The sequence below is a fragment of the Saimiri boliviensis genome, chromosome 8, assembly GCF_048565385.1.
Source record: "Saimiri boliviensis isolate mSaiBol1 chromosome 8, mSaiBol1.pri, whole genome shotgun sequence".
NCBI classification, from domain to species: Eukaryota; Metazoa; Chordata; class Mammalia; order Primates; family Cebidae; genus Saimiri; species Saimiri boliviensis.
Window position 1 is genome coordinate 6992401 of NC_133456.1, and position 19183 is coordinate 7011583.

A 19183-nucleotide genomic window follows, 5' to 3' on the forward strand; every position below is an offset into this window, starting at 1 on the left:
AGCTGTGGGGTGTCACTACTTATAATGTAGTACATAGGACAGTAGCATCTGCAGCACCCAAGTCCTTGTTAGTCTCAGGCCCCATTCCAGACCATCTGAATGTGAATAATCATTTTAATGATTAGTATGTATATTAAAATGCAAGAAGCTTTGGTAGAAGGCAATCCTTTCCACTTCACTTCCATCAATAATTATGACAGCTGAAGAGAAGCTGGCAGGTGTTGGGAAAAAACTCCCAACAGGGGTGGAGGGGCCATGTTTTTATTAGTTTTACATGAATATCAAGATAGCCCTATAGTCTTCCACGTCAAGTAAAATGAGGCAAGAATCTCCTGGTCTATCTAGGACTGGGAACTCACGGTGACATGGTTAATTTTATGTGTCAATTTGGCTAGGCCATCATGCTTAGCTGTCTGAGCAACTACCAGTCTAGATGTTGCTGGGAAGGTGTTTTTTTAGATATGACTAACAGTGTAATCAGTAGACTCTGAGTAAAGCAGATTATCCTCCATAATGTGAGTGGGTCTCATCCAATCCATTGAAGGGCTTCAGGGAAAAGACAGGTCCCCCTCCCTCAAAAGAAGGAATTCTGTCTGTAGACTGCTTTCAAACGCAAGACTGCAACATCAACTCTTGCTAGACTTTCCAGCCTGCCTGCCTTATAGATTTCAGACTTGCCAGCCCCACAATTGTGTAACCCAATTCCTTAAATTCCTCCCCACCCTATCTGTATAGCCTATCTCTACCTCTATAGGCTATCTCTAGAGAATCACAACCAATAATATATATGGTAATCATCTAACTGATTATTTTGCGCATCTTAATTTGGATATAAGAATATGTAAACAAATTTAATTCATCAATATAATAATCAAAAAATATTAACTATGAGATGATGCTGACAGTCAGTGTTGCCAAGAGCCAAGTCAGCCGGTATATGCTGTATATAACAGTTTTTTGGAAACGTGGTTCTAACATCTTGCTTAAAATACTCAAAGCATACTACGGTGACCACTGGAAACCTGCAAGGCCATTTTCAAAGGCAGAACCAGCCCATGGTAAACAGTTCTCTTAGAATTAAAAGTCTTTCCATATTGGGACTCCTTGATTAATCATTAATGCTATAAAGAAAACTGATTTGAGGTGATCCATAACCCTGGACAACTTCCACTTTGCAACTCAAATCAAATTTCAAGCAATGCCAACATGTATCATGGATGAAATCAAAACATACCATTGACAATAATGAGATATGAAGCCTTTTTCCTGCAACCAGTAAAAATCAGTTATAAATCACTAGTAATTGTTCTGGCACAAACACAAGATCATGAGAAACTAACTTCAAAATGTTAAGCCAGAATATAGTATCAACTTCACTCAGGAGCTAATTCCAAATGTAATTACTGCATTATTACTTTAAAAAAGAAACCCATAATATTGCATTTGTACTGAAACCATTCATTTGTAACCAGCCCCAGGTAAACAAAGGAAATGCAGTGAGTTCAGTCTGGCAACTGTTCACATGTGGGCCTATGATCTCACGTACCTCTCCTAGGGGCAGTTCTGGCCCAAATTTGAACTGGCTCGGCCAGAACACTAACCCGTAGGCTTTCCCACGTATACCAGTTCATCATTATGGCAACAAGGGCTGGCAGGAACACAGAAATACCATTTGCACAAAATTAAGACTCTCTTCTGCACCTACCAGCTCCATCATTCCCAGTCCCCACAGGTCTGGACTCTGTGAATCTTAACTACTTCACGGAGAAGGCACATCAATTTGCAAGTTCATTTGCACTGTAAGCACTTTATGATTGAAAGACATTCTGTACTCTTGCCATAGGAAATAGCAGTCAATGGCAAGTTCTGTTTTGTTTTTTCCAGACCACCAAGCAGAATCACTTCTACGGCCAGAAACTCTCTGTCCCCCAACACGCTAGGGGTCCCTGCTTTTCTGTGGCCCCCCAACCTGTAGCTGCTACTGAGGCAAGGGTGCTGCTTATGATTCATACATGTGGCTTCCAAGAAAAACGCAGACGTAGAGTCAACATTCATTTTCCAAGGGGTAGGAGCAGGCGACGGGGGTCATCATGGTCCATCTGGGCAAAACCCCATTAACTTCAGTCCAAGTGGGAATCTTAAAATGAACTGCCGTGCAATTACACTTGCCCAGGCTTTGAGCAGGCCTCTGAAATCTGTGGCTGTGGTGCTCTGTTGTATAATAAGTGTATATTATTCCATATCCTTCATTTCCCATGCTACATAATGGGGACCATTCTGGTATCAAAGGAAATGATGAATAATAATACTGAACATCTGGTTTATAAAACACAAACTTGCTCAACAGATTGACTGCTTCCTGTCAGCTTCCCAAGTTAATCATGTATGTAGGCTCCTATGAATATGCATTTGAACTCATGTGCAAGGTCCATGCAGCCATGCCAGGCCTATTTCTTAATGCTTTATTAGTTTCTCACTGATGGCACCAGTTGGCAACATGGCCAGCCCTAGGGTGTGACCCCAGAGAGCATAACAGCACAAGACTTGGGGTCCATCCATTTTGCCGCTGACCTAGTCAACTACTCATTGATTTCCTTAATAAACACTCCTAGAGCATCAGCTATGTGCCATGTGCTGGGAAGACAACTAGGAGTAAGGCATGGGTCTTATCCCCAAGGAGCCTCAAGTCCACTCAGGGAGAAAGAAAAGCTAACGTGGCAGAGGAAGGGAACTGGCCGAGGAGGATGGCATGCTGGCTTTCATTCGGTGAGCAGAGAGACTCTCTTCTCCAGGTCTGGCATGAACTAAAGTGAAAATGCCTGGTGTTTACCAATATCTGTCAGGTTTATAAGACAGATTCAGAATGCTTCCTGAAAGCCAGTCTAGCAAAAGCAGGAGAAGTAGTCTGCTGCAGAGCGAGTTCATTCCATTGCTTTATACTTAAGTATACTGGTAAATGGAACAATGCAGGGGTAGACATCTTTTACATTGTCTGGCACCTTTCTTTTCATTCTTCTGCAGGTATCACCCCCTTCCTTTAGGAAAGTCCTCTTCACCCCCTCCAACCACAAGGTTTCTTAGCAGTTAAGCTCTCCCATCCTGAGGGTGGGGATGGACATCCAACCCAGGCTGTGCTAACCAGAGCACTTCATGCACACAAGTGTATATGCACATACTCTGCCTGGGCTGCACAGATTGGTTTATTAATTAGGCACAGAGTTCAGGCTAGGTTACCTGAGATTTTTTTCTTTTTCCAACCTGGAGCAAATGGGAAAGACTCCCTACTCTCCTTTGTGGATGGCTATAAGAATGTAAGCTTGACAGCCATGGCCCCTTGCCACAGAGAAACTATGAAACTGAAAAAAATAAAATAAACCCACAGAGAAGAGAAGAATGTGTGTGTGTGTGTGTGTGTGTGTGTGCATATGATGGAGAGAGGGAAAGATGGAGGGAAGAAATAAAACAGGTAAAGACTGGGAGGGTACAAATCCCTGGATGCCTTCCTTCCCGAGATCAATTCCACCAATGCACTTTTCCATAATTGAGTTGCTTGGGCCAGTAAGTTTTTTCTTTTAGCTCCAATGGGCATGAAATGGATTTATGACTCTTAGAAGTAATAATTTGGGCCATAAATGACCTAGGCAGCTCTAGATACCCACTGAGGTGGTCCCAAGCACCATGTACAATTCACATGAAGGGGAAATTTCTGAGGCCAGAAGGGCCAAAGGGAAAAGGGTACCAACACTCCCAAGATGGATGGTGGCGTGTCTTTCCCAGGAGGGAAAAAATTTAGGCACCTGCAGAGTACCCAAACACTAGATGGTAATGACCACCCTTGGTGTTGGTACAAATGACTATTGTCATTAGGATTTTATGTCGAGCGTTCACAATGAGTAGAAGTTTGGCTGCTTCCCCAGTGGCTCTCCGTGGTGGGGAGCGATTGTGGCTATGTGCTTGCTTCCTGGGCAGCCCTCACCTTTAAAGGACATCTGTTTGGGTTGCCTTATTCATATCTCCATTCAGAGGAAGTTTGCCAGGCCTGGTGGCAGAGACCTCTATTTCTCCTGCAGCTGGAAGCTCCTGGGGGTGAATGCCAAGCTGCAGAGAAAGGAGACAAGCTGGATCTGGAAGGCATCTGAGCAAGCCAAGGGCAGCACTCTTGGCAGCCCATTTGAGGGTTGCCAGGTGGTTTTCAGCAGAGCCTCGTGCCAGATCTGCTCAGCTCTGGAGGCTTGGGCTCAAAGGGAAGGTTGTGCACAAATGGCGAACTCGACTCAGATAGAGGACTGGCTCCAAGTCAAGAACAAAAGCTAATCTACTAACTCTCATCAATTATCATATTTCTTCTATATTGTGCTCCTCTTACTTTTGTGTTTTGCTTTATTATTAACATTGATCAGCCTATCACTATGTTAGTAAATAATGTAAATGTATAATACTATAATACATAAATATTTTATATGTGTGTATACAACTTGTGAGTACACAGCTGTATTTCTGCTGTCTTCCTTTCAACACCAACCTGTGCTCTATGAAAAGACACTGCCACCATCTGGTGCAGTTAGGGTAAATTGCAGGCACAAGGTCCTGGACGACAAAAAGCTGTTTCCAGAGTATGGGCCTTACCAATAAAAATGTATTTAGGGGCCAGGCTCGGTGACTCACGCCTGCAATCCCAGCACTTTGGGAGACCAAGGTGGGCAGATCACCTGAGGTTGCAAGTTTGAGACCAGCTTGGCCAACATGGTGAAACCCCATCTCTAGTGAAACTACAAAAATTAGCTGGGCATGGTGGGGCACTCCTGTAATCCCAGCTACTCAGGAGGCTGAGGCAGGAGAATTGCTTGATCCCAGGAGGTGGAGGGATATATATATATCTCTCCATATATGTGTGTGTGTATATATAAAATTTAAATGCCAGTTGATGCCATTTAGTTACCTACCCAACTGAAGCAAAGACAGGCTTATCAACAATTAGGTCTGATAATAACATTTGCCTTCACAGAAAAGGAGTAGTATGAAAAGGTAGAAAAACACAGCTGTGCACATCTGCAAATGAGAAGAGACATTTTGAAAAGAGAAACATTGGTTCTTTAAGATACGCAGATCTGAGAATGTGACAGGGAAGTACAGCAAAGGATAGGTTCTTTTGCAACCACTTTCTCAAATACGGTTTGAACAAAAGAGACGCAAACTCCTTGGCACCTTCACCTCTCCCCATGAACTTAAGTTTACCAGTGACTTGGGAATTCTAAAGGGCCATTCTCTGGGTAGCACGTAATAGGGTTAATGGGGTGAGAGTGGAAAGAGACGTCACCCATGTCCTGCAGCGTGCACACTCCATGGCAAGGAGAGAGGAAGGCAATAGAAAGCCATCAGAACAACTCTCTGTACAATGAGCTCGCACCAGGGCAAACAGCAGGAAAACGGAAATCTGGAAAAGGGGATGTAAGCAGACTGTGTGGCAATTTAGATACCTTTCCCAGACAAAACTTCCGCACCCTTCCCTCCTCCACCGACCAAAGAAGTCCTCTGTACCTAACTTTTCAATGGCCACCCACTCGCACCACCCCCAAATCTCCCACCCCGTCCATCATCACAACATCTCTTATCCTCAATACCAGGCAGACATGTCAGGGAAACTAGTACGACTGTGCTGGGCATGTGCAGGAGGGTGTCTTCTCTGGAGACACACTCCTGCTGGAGACACAGACACCCTCTGGAGGAAGAACACAGGTGAAAATCCACTGAAACGTGGGGCAAGGAAATCCTATTGCATCAACACTGCCCATTTGGCTAATGTGAACATCATCTGACTCTGGCGTGGATTTTACTCTCACATTCCTTAGATTTCTACTACTGTTAGTGATCATCTTGAGGCCTGCTGATTGTGAGCAGTTTTAATTGAGAGACTTTACAATAAGAATAAGAAACAAGAATAGGAAATAAGTAAAGCTTTTAAGTTTAAACATGTCCTCTTGCTTTTCACTTGATTGTCTTGGTAAAGTGTGGTCACTAAATCCTTGAGGATGCACTATAAAAGATATTTTGCTTTTAGCCAAAACGTTTTCCCTTTTCTTACTGAATCATTATTACTCGCATTTGAGCTCTGGAGATTCCGTATTCTTCCATGAGATTTCGCTGTATTTTAACTTGTTTAAATACAAAAGTAAACAGATTTCCCTCTTTGAACTTTAACTGCATGTTGTATGAGCTAAATTGTTGAATTGGTTTGCTCTCTTTCTTCACAACTTGAAGAGAACTTTGTGAATATAATGCTGGACAATCTTGGAACATACACATGAGAATCTAAAAACAGTCCTCTTCTCATAAAATTATTATGCAGGAAAATTTTTATATTCTGTCCTTTTCTCCCAGTGATTCTAGGATATGTCATTCATCAGGGAATATGTTTTATGATTAAACAGATGGAGAGCGGGAGGATACTGCCTTTGACCAGGAACATATATATATATACATAAAGCCATGGTCAAGAGAATATCACTGATTAACATATCTGAAAGCTGTCTTGGAAACCGCTTTGTTTATTTGGGTATAACCCGCTTACTTCAAGAATGCCCAGGACTAAGGACAATGCAAATTATCACAAGGCACTGGATTTTGGTCAATATTTATGATGAGTCATGACACATAATTGACTCCCCCATGGTGGCCAAATGTTCATATTTTTACAAACGTGGTTTAGACACCTCCAAATAGATGCCTGAAAACACAGGCAACTGTCAGAGTTTCAGGGCCCTGGGACAAAACCTTCTCCTTGTTTAAAGACCCCCTGAAATGCTGCTTCCTCCATAAAACCTTCCCTAACTAAGTGGAAATGAGAACCAGATGTTCTTAAACTTCACTACAAAGATAATCATATTTATTCTACAACCAAAGATACCATCTAGGACCAAAATTTGTGCAAACTATTAATGGAGCAGTCACTGAACACTGCGGATGGAAGAAAGCTGGGAACTGTGTAGAGCCTGTGAGTTCCAAGGGCAGAAGCTGGGAATGATTCCTGTTTTCATTCATGCCATTTAGCACAGAGCCTGGTACACAAGACATGCTCAGCAAATGGTCCTTAAATGAATTTATTCCAACAGTATCCTTTAATTTATTTCATAAATGAGGACCAGGGAGGAGAGGAGGCACAGAAAATTAGTACCAGAATTCAGGCAAGACTCTGAGGCTAGTGCTCCCTCTTTCACATTGTACAGCCTCTCCTTGCTCATGGCTCCGTCACTGTCACTGAGTATCTTCATGCACTGTGCCTGTATCAGTTGGTTGGACTGACACTGTAAGGAAGTGCTGAGAAGCTAGTACACAATGTCCAGCTGATGTCACAGTGATAAAAGAAAAGGGCTTTAAAAAAGCAACAGCTTTGTTGAACACTGCAACGTGCTTAGCAGCACGAAGACAAAAAGAGCTACAGGAGCCAACAGACCTGCATTAACCTGCTGGAGAAGGTTACTCAAACTTGCTGAGTCATTTTTATTGATCTAGCCTTCCATCCTCCCTTCCAGCTACCCATCCACGTGCCTACCTTTCCATATCCATTGCCAAATATCATTTGTCACTTGTTACCAAACACTGCTGTGAATGTTTTGCATCTACATAGCCTGAAATTTAACCCTGACAATGCTTGCAAAGTGCCTATGCATATGCATATTTTACAGATGAAGGGGTTAAAAAGGCAAAATACTTGCTCCAGGTACAGAAGGCGGCAGAGTAGAGATCTGAGTCTTGGTCTACCTGATGCCAGAGCCTGTGTAGTAACCACTCCACCCTCAGTCTCCTGTTTTAGGGCACAAAGACAAATGCCACATTTGGCCTTCAGGAGTTTAAAACTCAGTGAACGAGGTTGCAACCAAGCAAATCATCCTTCAAATAGGAAAAGTCCTTAGAGGTCTTGGAAGCATTAAGTGGAATTATAGACATAAAGCGCCTAGCACAGTGCCTGGGACATCTGACTAGTGTAATTAATCTCATAAAGACCATTTCAGGCTAGGCCAGAGAAATCCACATGCCTTTTTGAAATCCAAAGATTTGAATTTCATCTGTCTCCTGAACTGCATAATCAAAATAGGAAGACATGTCTTTTTCACCCTGTGATAGAATATCTTGGTCTTACCACTTAAATAATATGAAAGAAGTTGGTGGGGGTGGGGGAGTGACTAATTATAATTAATTATGATTATAAATATTAAAGGAGATTTGGAAGAATGCACGTTGGAAAGGAAGTTGTCTGGGGAAGGGAGTCTGGGAAGAAGGGACAGATGCTTCAGAAGTACCCAGCCTGTAAATCATCTAATGTATTCCAGGCCTGGGCAAATATGGATGGGTCCCATCCAAGCACACAGGGCTCATGATTCAGCAAGTGGTTCAATTTCGTGAGTCATTTCTGGAAAAAGAAAATCCATACCATGGCATTAGTCTTTGCTTGACATTTTTCTACCTCATGAAACTTGGTTGGGTTTTCCAAAATCCTTCTAGTTAATTTGAAGGGATAAACATCTAACTTTTTGTTTTTGAACTTCTTGGTAGCACTGATGTACAGGATTGCACAACTGCTCCAGTTTACCCCAGAGGGTCATTTCAGTTGAATCCTTTGGCATGAGACCTCTGGCAGTGCATCCAGAGCCTTTCCTTCAGTTCCCATGGAAGTAGGCTACATTTAGGTTCGTAATGGATATATATCCCTTTATTGCAGATCTGACCAGTAGATAACATGACTGGAAAAAGCATCAGGCAGCTGAACATGACCAGGTGGTTAAATATGGGACTCAATTTACTAAGATAAACCGAAAGGCAGTTTGCTTCATTAAAATAATTAATTTTTCAGTTTTAATGTGTACAAACAATAGAGGTAGGAATTTTATCAGAAAATTAGATTTGTCTTGTATCAAAAAAATTTTGCCAAAAAGGTAAAGAAAAGCTACGTGTATGCACGTATGGTATGCGTGTTTCCTCTTGAGTAACTCATCATGTTAACGTAGTGTATCTTCCACACAGGAAATCCCTTTCTATGAGAACCAACAAAGTCAGATTAAAATCACTGATGATGATTTGACATTGATTTAATATAGACTTGATTTCTTATATTTTACATAGATTTGTTTCTCAAATTAGTCACTCAATTATCTTGAATCTAATTTGCCCCAGTATTAAAATGGTGTTCTTGTGTTATCTCTCTCTAATGCAATCAGAAAATAAAATATGTTTATTTCCCGGGTTGTTTAATTCTTTATTTCATGAACATACTGGCGGCTGTCCTTTAACTAGTTCTTCAGCTAGCCTCTTCCAAGGCCTTAGCCATAAAGTGTAGATTCATACATCGTTCATTTCAGGAAACATCCAGTGTGTACAGCGATGGATACAGGTGTTCTAAATCTACCAGGAAATACAGAAGAGACCCCTAAAATGAAAATCCAACTCTTTGAGTTTAAGATTATCTTTGTGTCAATAAAAATGACCTACATAATTGCATCCAGCAAGGAAACAGAACATTGAGTGTCCTGTGATATCCCCTTCAAGGCCACCCAGGCTAAATATTGGGATGCTGACATGAATACCATGGTGTCCCAATTCAAAGGGCTTTATGAAATAACTTTCCTCCATCTCTGCCTTCCCTTTGTATATAGAAGGAAGAAGGGCATTTGTATATCTCTGGGGATGTAAGAACAACTGAGAGGAAAACAACTTTTAAAATTTCATTGTTTTTATTCAGATGTTTCCTTAACATTCAAAAGAAAAGGCAGTTTAATTGTGGCAATGTTGTAAGTAGAGTTTGTATAGTTTTAGCACCTTAAAAGAGTCACATTTTATAACTGTGCTTGATTTAAATAAATAGAAAGCATTCACATATTTAAATAAATGAGGATTTCTAAGACACTAAAAATTAAGTCTAAAACTAGAAAGCACTGAGATGTTAAGAACTGTAAAAATCAATTTTTGGTTTTCAACTTAATAAACACCAAGTTCTTTTTGTCTATTTTTAAAAGAAACCATTTCTGCTTTTACCTTATCAAATGTGTCTGCCTTAAACAAGGTATAAGGCTGCTAGCATTCTTAGTAATATTACTGTCCCTGCCATGGCCAATGCTACCTCTCATTGAACACTTGGTGTGGATGGGCCCTAAGCAGGTGCTGCTCCTGTACCCTCAGGAAAATTCTGTAGGGGACGTGTCTGTACCCTCTTAAGACAAGAAAAACCAAAGCTCAGGACGGTGGTATCCTGGGCCCAAGATTACCAGTGAGAACTGGCAGGTGGGGCCTCCGCTCCATGTCCAGCTGACTCAAAATAGTCGTAAGAGCCATAGGCTCTTTTGCCTCACCTGTAAGAGTGGAACGCGTCCCTTCTGCAGTGGTAAGTACAATCCCAGAGGTTACTCAACTCACCACAACATTCTCCAAATAGCAAATTGGGCAGATGCCATTCTCACCCTGCTTCATTTTTTCCACTTTGAAGCCGAGGTAGCCCTTCCCTCAACCAGAGGTGTAAGGAGGACAGGCAACAGCTACCAATTGAGGCTCATGCGGGGTGGGTGACCTTCACAGTTTCACCACACACCTGCCATTTTTTGTGGGTTTCCCATGCTCAGATCAATGTTGCTCTAAGCATCCGATATGGACTGGGCCTTTGGCTAAAGATTGGTAGATTGCCTTTCATAGAAAAAAAATTACTGTTAAACGAAGGTACTTTTAGACGTGTCCCATGTAAAACAACCCACTGTTTACAAACCATTGTCCTTCTGATCACTGTTTGTACCAAAAGTCAATGCATGTGTGTATGGATGTGTATTTTTACAGAGTTTGAGTTTCCCATTTTTTCATCTGTTCATTTCTTGTGAGAGTTGGGCTCAGCAGACAATTGTTAGGTTAACTCTTGTTAGTCTATTTAGTGCATTTATGAGTAGTCTAATTAGTTCATTATTATAAATACAATCATTAACTTAAGAAAAATAATGTATGCTCATACAGAATTTAAAATATGCAAAAATGTATGAAGAAAACAAAATAAAGATTTGTTCTCCTGCCACTCGGAAATAGCCACTATTAAACATGTCTATGCATTTCTTTCCAATACAGTTTTGTATATCTATTTGTACACACACACACACACACACACACACACACACACACACATACATACAACAGGAGCCTAATGTGCATAAAATGTTACACTCTGATTTTAAAATAATGTATTTTCTTACATTATTAAAGCTCCTTTTAAATCATCGTTTTGTTTATGGCTTCTTAATATTCTATCTTTTGGAAGTTCAGTGACTTTTTCAACCACTTTCTCATTTTAGGTATTTTGGCTCTTCTCTTCCTCATTCTAAGTAAAATTGCAAGTCACTGACCAATTTAGGCTAGATTCTGCAAAAGAGGGTTATTGAGTCAAAGCCTGAAAGTATGAAAGTTATTGGTATGTGATGGTATTGTTTTCTTGAAGGCTTTTAATCAACTTTCATGCATAACAGTGTAAAAGCTAAAAAAACTTTTTAAAAAGTTCATAATAAAACAGAATCTTTTGTTTTTACTTTGTTTTTTTTTCTGAATAATCAGGAAAAATCGTACATAAAGCATAAAAATAATACATAAACACTTCAAATGTTCAAATAAATATGAAAATGGAGTAAACCCTGATTTTCCCCATTACACACCAGTAGACACACACTATGGGGTTGTTTGATATTAACAGATTATTTCTTTTCAATAAGAAATGCAAATAGCAGGCCAGGCATGGTGGCTCATACCTATAATCCCAGCACTTTGGGAGGCCGAGGCAGGTGGATTACCTGAGATCAGGAGTTCAAGACCAGTCTGTCCAATATGGTGAAACTCTGTCTCTACTAAAAATACAAGAATTAGCTGGGTAGGGTGGTGGGTACCTGTAATCCCAGTTACTTGGGAGGCTGGGGCAAGGGAATCACTTGAACCTGGGAGGCAGAGGTTGCAGTGAGTGGAGATCATGCCATTGCACTCTAGCCTGGGCAACAATAGTGAAACTCCATCTCAGAAATAAAGAAAAAAGAAAAGAAATGCAAATAGCATTCTGCTTCCAAAAAGAGCTCCGTGGTCCCCCAGGAACCCACACTGGGCTTCAGCTAGAGTGCCTATGTGCTGCCCTGCTGGCTATGCTGTCATTAGGAAGCCATGCACTTTGAATCTGAGGGTCTTGCATTCATTTATTTATGGTCTCAAGTGCAAAGTTGGACAGGGCTATGGAAAAAGGTTCAGCCAAGGCTCGCATGGGTACACTTGCAAGGTTCACCTCCTTCCTCAGCAGCAGAGCAGCCATTCTGGGCTGCCACAGACATACTCATACAGAACTATGGCAGAGAACAAAGTACTTGGTTATACAACCATTGTTAGGGTTGGGCAATACACCATCACTCAGGTTTCTGCACAGCCACTCACACTGGCTATGGAAAAAGCTGAAGTGACTAGACTTGGTCTGGTTTCTAGCTCCACGGACTTATGCACAAAATAGATCCAGTAATTTAAGCTGTAGCCCATGGTGCTGCTATCATTTCTCAGACTGTGAGTATATCAATCTTAACAGTCCCAGCTTGGGAATGCATATAAAAAGTACCTTATATGTTACTATAAAATAGTAAATAAGGAGAAAAATAGTGTTTTCAAAACATGACATAATAGTTTACATGCAAAGCAAAGTACAGGTAAAAGCAAATGAGTCATAAACCAGAACCAAATGTAAATAGTTACCATTTCTCAGTTTTTCACTTCATTTGCATCAATTTCACTGGTTATATAACTGTAATGAAACACTAAAATCACTAGACCTGCAGTTCTACAAAAACAGAAGCTTTGCAAACTTTCAATTTTCTATTTTCAATGACAGTTAATTCAACTGTTCGAAGTAGAGAAGTTAAATGAGGCAAAGAATGATAAATGATGCCTCACAATTGCTGAAATCTGATTACCCTGAGATAAGAGCTAGGCCAAATTCTACTTGTACAAATTTGTACCTAACGAATGAGAGAGAGAGAGAGAGAGAGAGAGAGAGAGAGAGAGAGAGAGAGAAAGAGAGAGAGAGAGAAAGAAAAGAAAGAAAGAAAGAAAGAGAAAATACTCTAGATAAATGAATACTTCCATTTATTCCTCAAAAATATAACATAAACAAAGAAACAAAAAAAAATGCAAAGACATTCAGGATGCCATTTGCACTCAGGGGGAGAAATTAATAAAACAGTTCCATCCTGAAAGTAAGACCAAAAATCGACCTCCATTTAAGAAGCTAATTTATGCACTCCTGAGTCCTCATATAAGTTAAGCAGCACAGAATATCACAGCAGGCATAGAACAACAGATCTTGAACCCTGCTGTGTTTGTTCAAGGAGGCAAGTTAAGCTATTCCTAACAGGAAACAAAACATGCGGCCGGGCTATTAAACAGGGATCATTTTGCCATACTGTGCGGCGCTGAATGCATCAATTACTGTTCCAAACAGGATTAGAGATGTGGTTTGCTTTAACTATGGTTTTGTGAAAAATGCTTATGCCTACTCAGAATTCTCAGGCTGATATTAACTAATATGGTGTCAGGAAAGACAGAGCACCTAGGAAACCTTTAAGAAACTGTCTTTGGCAAGTTCCAAAGTTGTGTGGACGCAGCAGAAAATGAAGGGAAATGGTACCAGTGTCTGGACACGTTAATCCACGTAAACAGCCATGTTTGGAATTCCCAGAGGAGTATTTTTGACTTTAAACATTTAAGGCCCACTCTCCGTTGATTAAACCTATACTGATTAAATTCATCCTGCAGTGAATAACTGATGTTTAGCTCCTATAGACAGAACCTTCATGAAGAAAAAATGCAGCTAGAAAAAAATGGACTATTTTGTTCAACAGTATGACTATTGAACATATATTTGTAAATGGCTTTGGATAATTCTGCTATGTTATTATCATAAAATTGGATCTCTCAGACATTTTTGTAGAAGTAAAGAAGAATTTTTAAAAGGCAGAGGTTTCTTACACAGGGACCTCTCTTCATCGTCGAATTCAGGGACAATCAATCCCCTGGAGAAACTGGTCCAATTTCCACCCAGAAGAATGAATTTGTAATGTCTTAAAACTGTTGCGTCTGTATTGCTACATATTTTTTAGCCGAAACTTCAGGACTCTGCCTCCATATTTGGTAAAAATATTTCATATTTATTAGGTTCATCACCAGTTAGTGCCACTCCAATTTCATATCAAGAATTGAAATTTATAGAGTCTAGGAATTATCTTGGAGAAGCTTAAGAATCATAGAAAAAATATGTAATTTTTTTTTTTCAAACTGTTGTTCTACGAAATTGTCATAAAGAACTAGAAGAGAAGTTTTGGAAGACCCTCAAAATATTAGAAGCACGAAAACCGTCACTTACAGACAACAATCATTAATGGTCACTACACATAAGAGGGACACCCAAATGGGACATTTTTAGTTGCAGATCAGCCAAGAGATTAAAATAAATATGTTTACAGAGACATAACTATTTAAAATATTTATAGAGAAAATAGTTGCAGATGATACAAAGGCAGATTCCAACAAAAACACAGCACAAATGCAGACACCATATGGTCCAATGTATGCGCTCATGACCTCATGTGAAAAGCAGGCCAAAGCTGAAGCGGCTGGGGGTGCCTCTCTTTCACCCCTGGAATAACAAACTCAGGGGTTTGGAAAGAGCTCATTAGAATCACAGCCACAGATAGGTGAAATCTATGGGTAATGTCAAAGGCATTAGGAAGAAACCTCTCAAAACAATTCTTTCTACAAGTCTTTGCTTTGTTGGGGTTTCAAGAGCAATCTCCATTTCCTTCTGACTACATATAGAAGGTGCAGTCAGTTCAACACTAGTTTCTAATGAAATGGGGCGAGTGCCACATACCTGCTGGGCTCTTTTCTCCTCTCCCAACTATTCATTAGGCTTGAGTCAGAACCACAAAACACTGTGCAGAGAAACCAGACCACCCCTCACACATGACTGCTCTCTTGATGTGCACTGAAGCACCAGGGGTCAAGTTAAGACAAGTGGTAATGAGAACTCTACATTTTGAGGGTCTAGCATATGCCAGGCTCTGTGCGAGGAACAGGTAAGAGAAATAACTCCTAAACCAAAGTGGAAAGTTAGTTTATCATTCTCTTTAAATAAATAAAGCACTTAGGCTTAGAGAGGTTAAGTAACTTATGCATGGTATCAGATGGATGAAGGCTAAAATGGAACCACCACATTCCTTTGCTGGTCAAGCAGCAAGACAGTAAATCTAAGGAAAGCTGACACTTTCAAGAATCTCAGCCTTCTAGCAAAGGCCTCTGCAAGTGTCACTGAGGTAATACAGGGGAATGAGTGGGAAAGAGAGTTGGGGGCGGGGATGCTGATACATCACCAGGTGGAGACTTGCAGCTTTTGGGAGGATGTCTGCTGTCTGTAGTGCACCTCTCCCTCAACTGTTCTCAGCCTCCAGCCTGGACACCTGGGGTTTATGTTCAAACTCCTTCTTCAAAGAGCTGAATTTCCCAGAAACTACCCACAAAGCGTTCTGAAACTATGTCGCATAGATCTCTTAATATTTCATAAAGTAAGTGCCTTTCTCCATTTTAATAGAAAAATAAGAATTTCTAGCCATGAGGAGCAGAAGGCAAAACTATTCCTTTTCACATAGGGCTATAGAACAAGTCCCTTGGTATGTCTGACATAACTCAGAGACAGGAAAAAAAATTAGGAAGCCAGCTGAGGTACCTTTCTTGACTTTGGACTTTATATGACCACAATCATATGCTCCACTTCATGGGGCATGTGATGTGAGTCAATACATGATGATGTAAGAAGTGAGTGCCATGAAGTAAGTGCTACTGAACAGCTACATGCCCAGCAACATTTGTTCTTTATATTCTCTCTTCCTCTGTTTTGAACTTTGTTTAAAAATTCTATGGCTGGCTGGGTGCGGTGGCTCACGCCTGTAATCCCAATACTTTGGGAGCCAAGGTGGGCAGATTCAATTGAGGTCAGGAGTTCAAGATTGGCCTGGCCAACCTGGTGAAACCCTGTCTCTATTAAAAACACAAAAATAAGCCGGGTACAGCGGTGCATGCCTGTAATCCCAGCTACTCAGGAGGCTAAGTCAGGAGAATCATTTGAACCCAGGAGGTGGAGGCTGCAGTGAGCTGAGATCACACCCTTGTGCTCCAGCCTGGGCGACATAGCGAGACTCTGTCTCAAAAAATAAAATAAAATTCTATAGCTTATGGCACCTCCAGTTCATGAAGCATTTTCTGTAACAGGAATACTTCGTATATGGATCAGCGGAAATTTGGTGAATAAATGCCAATAAATCGAGGCTGGTCCATTTTTAGGCACAGAATTTGTGAAGTCTATCAAAAAAATTCAAATGTAGGCAATGAAGAAAGCATGTCCTATCAAAGACATTGAGCCTTCCAAACAATCTGGAATTCTGGCCATTTATTTACCCTGGAAGCTGTTGTGAGTCTTGAATACTTTTAACTTTTAATGAAGTGTTCAGTCCTTTTGTGATGGCATTGAAGTGTAATCAAACATTACCACAAGCCAAGTCACACACTAGCATGTCTTGCCTTGTTTAAATATTGCAAATATATTTGAGTCATTGTGTAATGATTTCTGGGCCTCTGGTTGTCCATATGGCCTGAACAGACTGTCTTTAGTAGAGCAGTTGTGCTCTCTCTCAATTAGAAGGAACCAAATCATCTTTGCTCTAAACTGGAGAGCAAAGGCGATGCTGTTTAAATTTCAGGGTGGTGCCCCATCTTAACTCTTGAAACAAAACATTTAGCCCCCAGAAATTGCTGTGTCTTCCAGAAGTCTTGCTTATGTTTGTGAAATACACAAGAACAATGCGGCGGGCACTGAGTGACATATTTTCTGCCATAAATGTCCTTAGGATACAATGACGTGTTATGAGGGTGACACAGAAAAGCCATCACTGCAACCACATGGAGTCTTTCTAGACAGAGAACATTCTAGATGGTGGAACTAGATCATCTCAGACAATGAGGACCAGTGAAAGGGTCTGGCCATTGGCAAGAAATCTGCTCTAATGGTCTCTGGGATGATAAGGCCAAGAAAGGAGCTGCTGATTTTTATAATTAATAAAATCCAAGAAAAGTTTTTGGAGATTTGACTGGGAGCCCCAAATTTAAACTTGGTCACCACACCTTACGAATTATTCACATCATTTGTCTCCCTAAAAATTATTTCAGAGAATACCTGGAATGCTATGTTGGAAGGAATGTGCCAGACTTATTTTTGACCTATTTATTTGATAATTCTTAGAGAAACAGTTAGGCATAGATTCACCCCCCAAACACTAGCCACCACAGGGTCCTTTGGAGGGACTGACTCAGCAAAGGAGCAGTGGACAACTGCATGGGCTGACCTCTCTGTTCCTGCCCAACTTCAGGTTTCTGAAGCTGTGGGAAAAAACCATTTCACTGGTCATGAACAGTGCCGAATGTGTAACACCATGGAGGCATGCACAACTCGTGAGTTCTGGGGGTGACTGGAATGCGACAGAAGAGAATTTACCTTTTGTGCCTGAGGGAGCTGAAGGGGGAAAACAAAACAAAACAAAAGAAGAAAAAAGTCATTATTTAAGAATATTAATGGGAAAACTTCATTTTGTTTCCATTTGCCAGTTGAGGAACGAAAATGGCGAGAAGAGTGACATAGAGGTAAAGCAAGTTATTTTTCAAAACAAAGTTGCGGTGCTGATTATTTGACCTGCTTTCTGAATCTGTGGTAGCAACAGATAATCTATGAGCTTTCCAGCATGTGTTTTGAGAATCACCACATCCAAAGCAGTAGGTAATCTATAAAGCTGGAACTGAGGCTCTTCTGTCCAGTGATCTGAAGGGCACAATTCTATGACCCAGTTCCTTCTTCCTTTGACCAGCAGTTTTCAACTGGAGGAGGGTCATCTGAAGACATCTGGGGTTGCCGCAACTGGTGGGTGAAAGGGAAGGGAGCGAGAGCTGTTGGCCTCTAGAGGGTAGAGGCCAGGGATACTGTAGAACATCCTGCAATGCACGGGACAGGCCCCCCCACCCAAAAGAAATTTCCCAGCCCATGTATCCACAGTGCCAACCTTGAGAAACCCTGCTATATATAAAGATAAGACCGTTAGAAAAATGCTCCGTTTTTAAAGTCAATTTTCCTTGCTTTGCAGCATATTAACTGTTCCCTTTATTGGTGGTTAAGGAAGTATGCACAAGGATTTGTGCATTTAAAGTAAAGCTGATGTTCTAAGAACAAGGAAAAGGCAGTCAGTCAATCCATAAAATAAGACCATGACAGCTTTCCCAGTGGCACAGGCAAGGAACTGAAATTCATGAGTATGTGGGAAAAGATGAACATTTATGAGACATATTTGTCTATATTTCTGTGTTGAGAGTATTGGGCTGTGGTTTAATGCCACAGTATTATGACTGCCATTATAGCATGCAGTGTTTTTGAAAAGCATTTTTCTAATCTGGAATGGAATTAACATTATCCATGTATTAAATACCCAATCTAAGAATTACATCATCACCAAGATTTACTTCCCATCATAGGGACTAACATGTATCGAGTGTGAACTTGTCACCTGGCACTGTGTTAAGTCTTTGCATTATCCCATTAAATCACAGCAACCCAGTGCTAGGTATCCCTATTTCACAGACGAAAACTAAAATGAAACTTAAAGGTTAAGTAATTATACAATGTCTCACAAAGACTCATAGTGGTGTGCTGCCTGGCTTTAAAACATACAAATTCAACTCAATTCACACATTAATAAAGACCGCAAACACTTGGGAATTGTGACAGCAGACTTGCTCTCTGACTCTCTAGAGCTTGGGACATCAGAAGTGCTAGAAGACGCAGAGCAACTAAATCAGACATCTTAAGGTCTCCACTTGAATCCTTGGACTTTTCCACTCTTTCTACTCTGGTAAATTCTTTCTCGTCTCATGCACAAAGACCAAGCTCTCTTAAACCTGTCCTAATCCCCAGCCCCTGGGGATGGAGCCCACAAAGAGCAGAACAAATAAGATGTTTTGGATCTCAGAGACGTCTCCAAAATGGTATCGAGAATGTCTACGAAAAGCAAATTCCAACTTCTTTCATACTCAATTTCCAACACTTTTT

General features: G+C 40.8%; 1 protein-coding gene across 9 annotated transcripts in view; it reads right to left on the bottom strand.

The window, feature by feature from the left end:
• The window catches only part of CACNA2D3 (calcium voltage-gated channel auxiliary subunit alpha2delta 3), a 935925-nt gene that overhangs the window by 257796 nt on the left and 658946 nt on the right, over window positions 1–19183 (bottom strand). For 7 of the 9 annotated variants that reach the window (XR_012518702.1, XR_012518703.1, XM_039477586.2 and 4 more), the window contains one exon: window positions 17585–17602. The exons of the other annotated variants lie outside the window; for them this stretch is intronic. Coding sequence is in view for 5 of the 7 variants with exons in the window: in XM_039477586.2 (XP_039333520.1) it covers window positions 17585–17602 (18 nt within the window). In the remaining 2 variants the exon portion in view is untranslated. The remainder of the gene's footprint in view (window positions 1–17584; window positions 17603–19183) is intronic. 9 annotated transcript variants of the gene reach the window in all.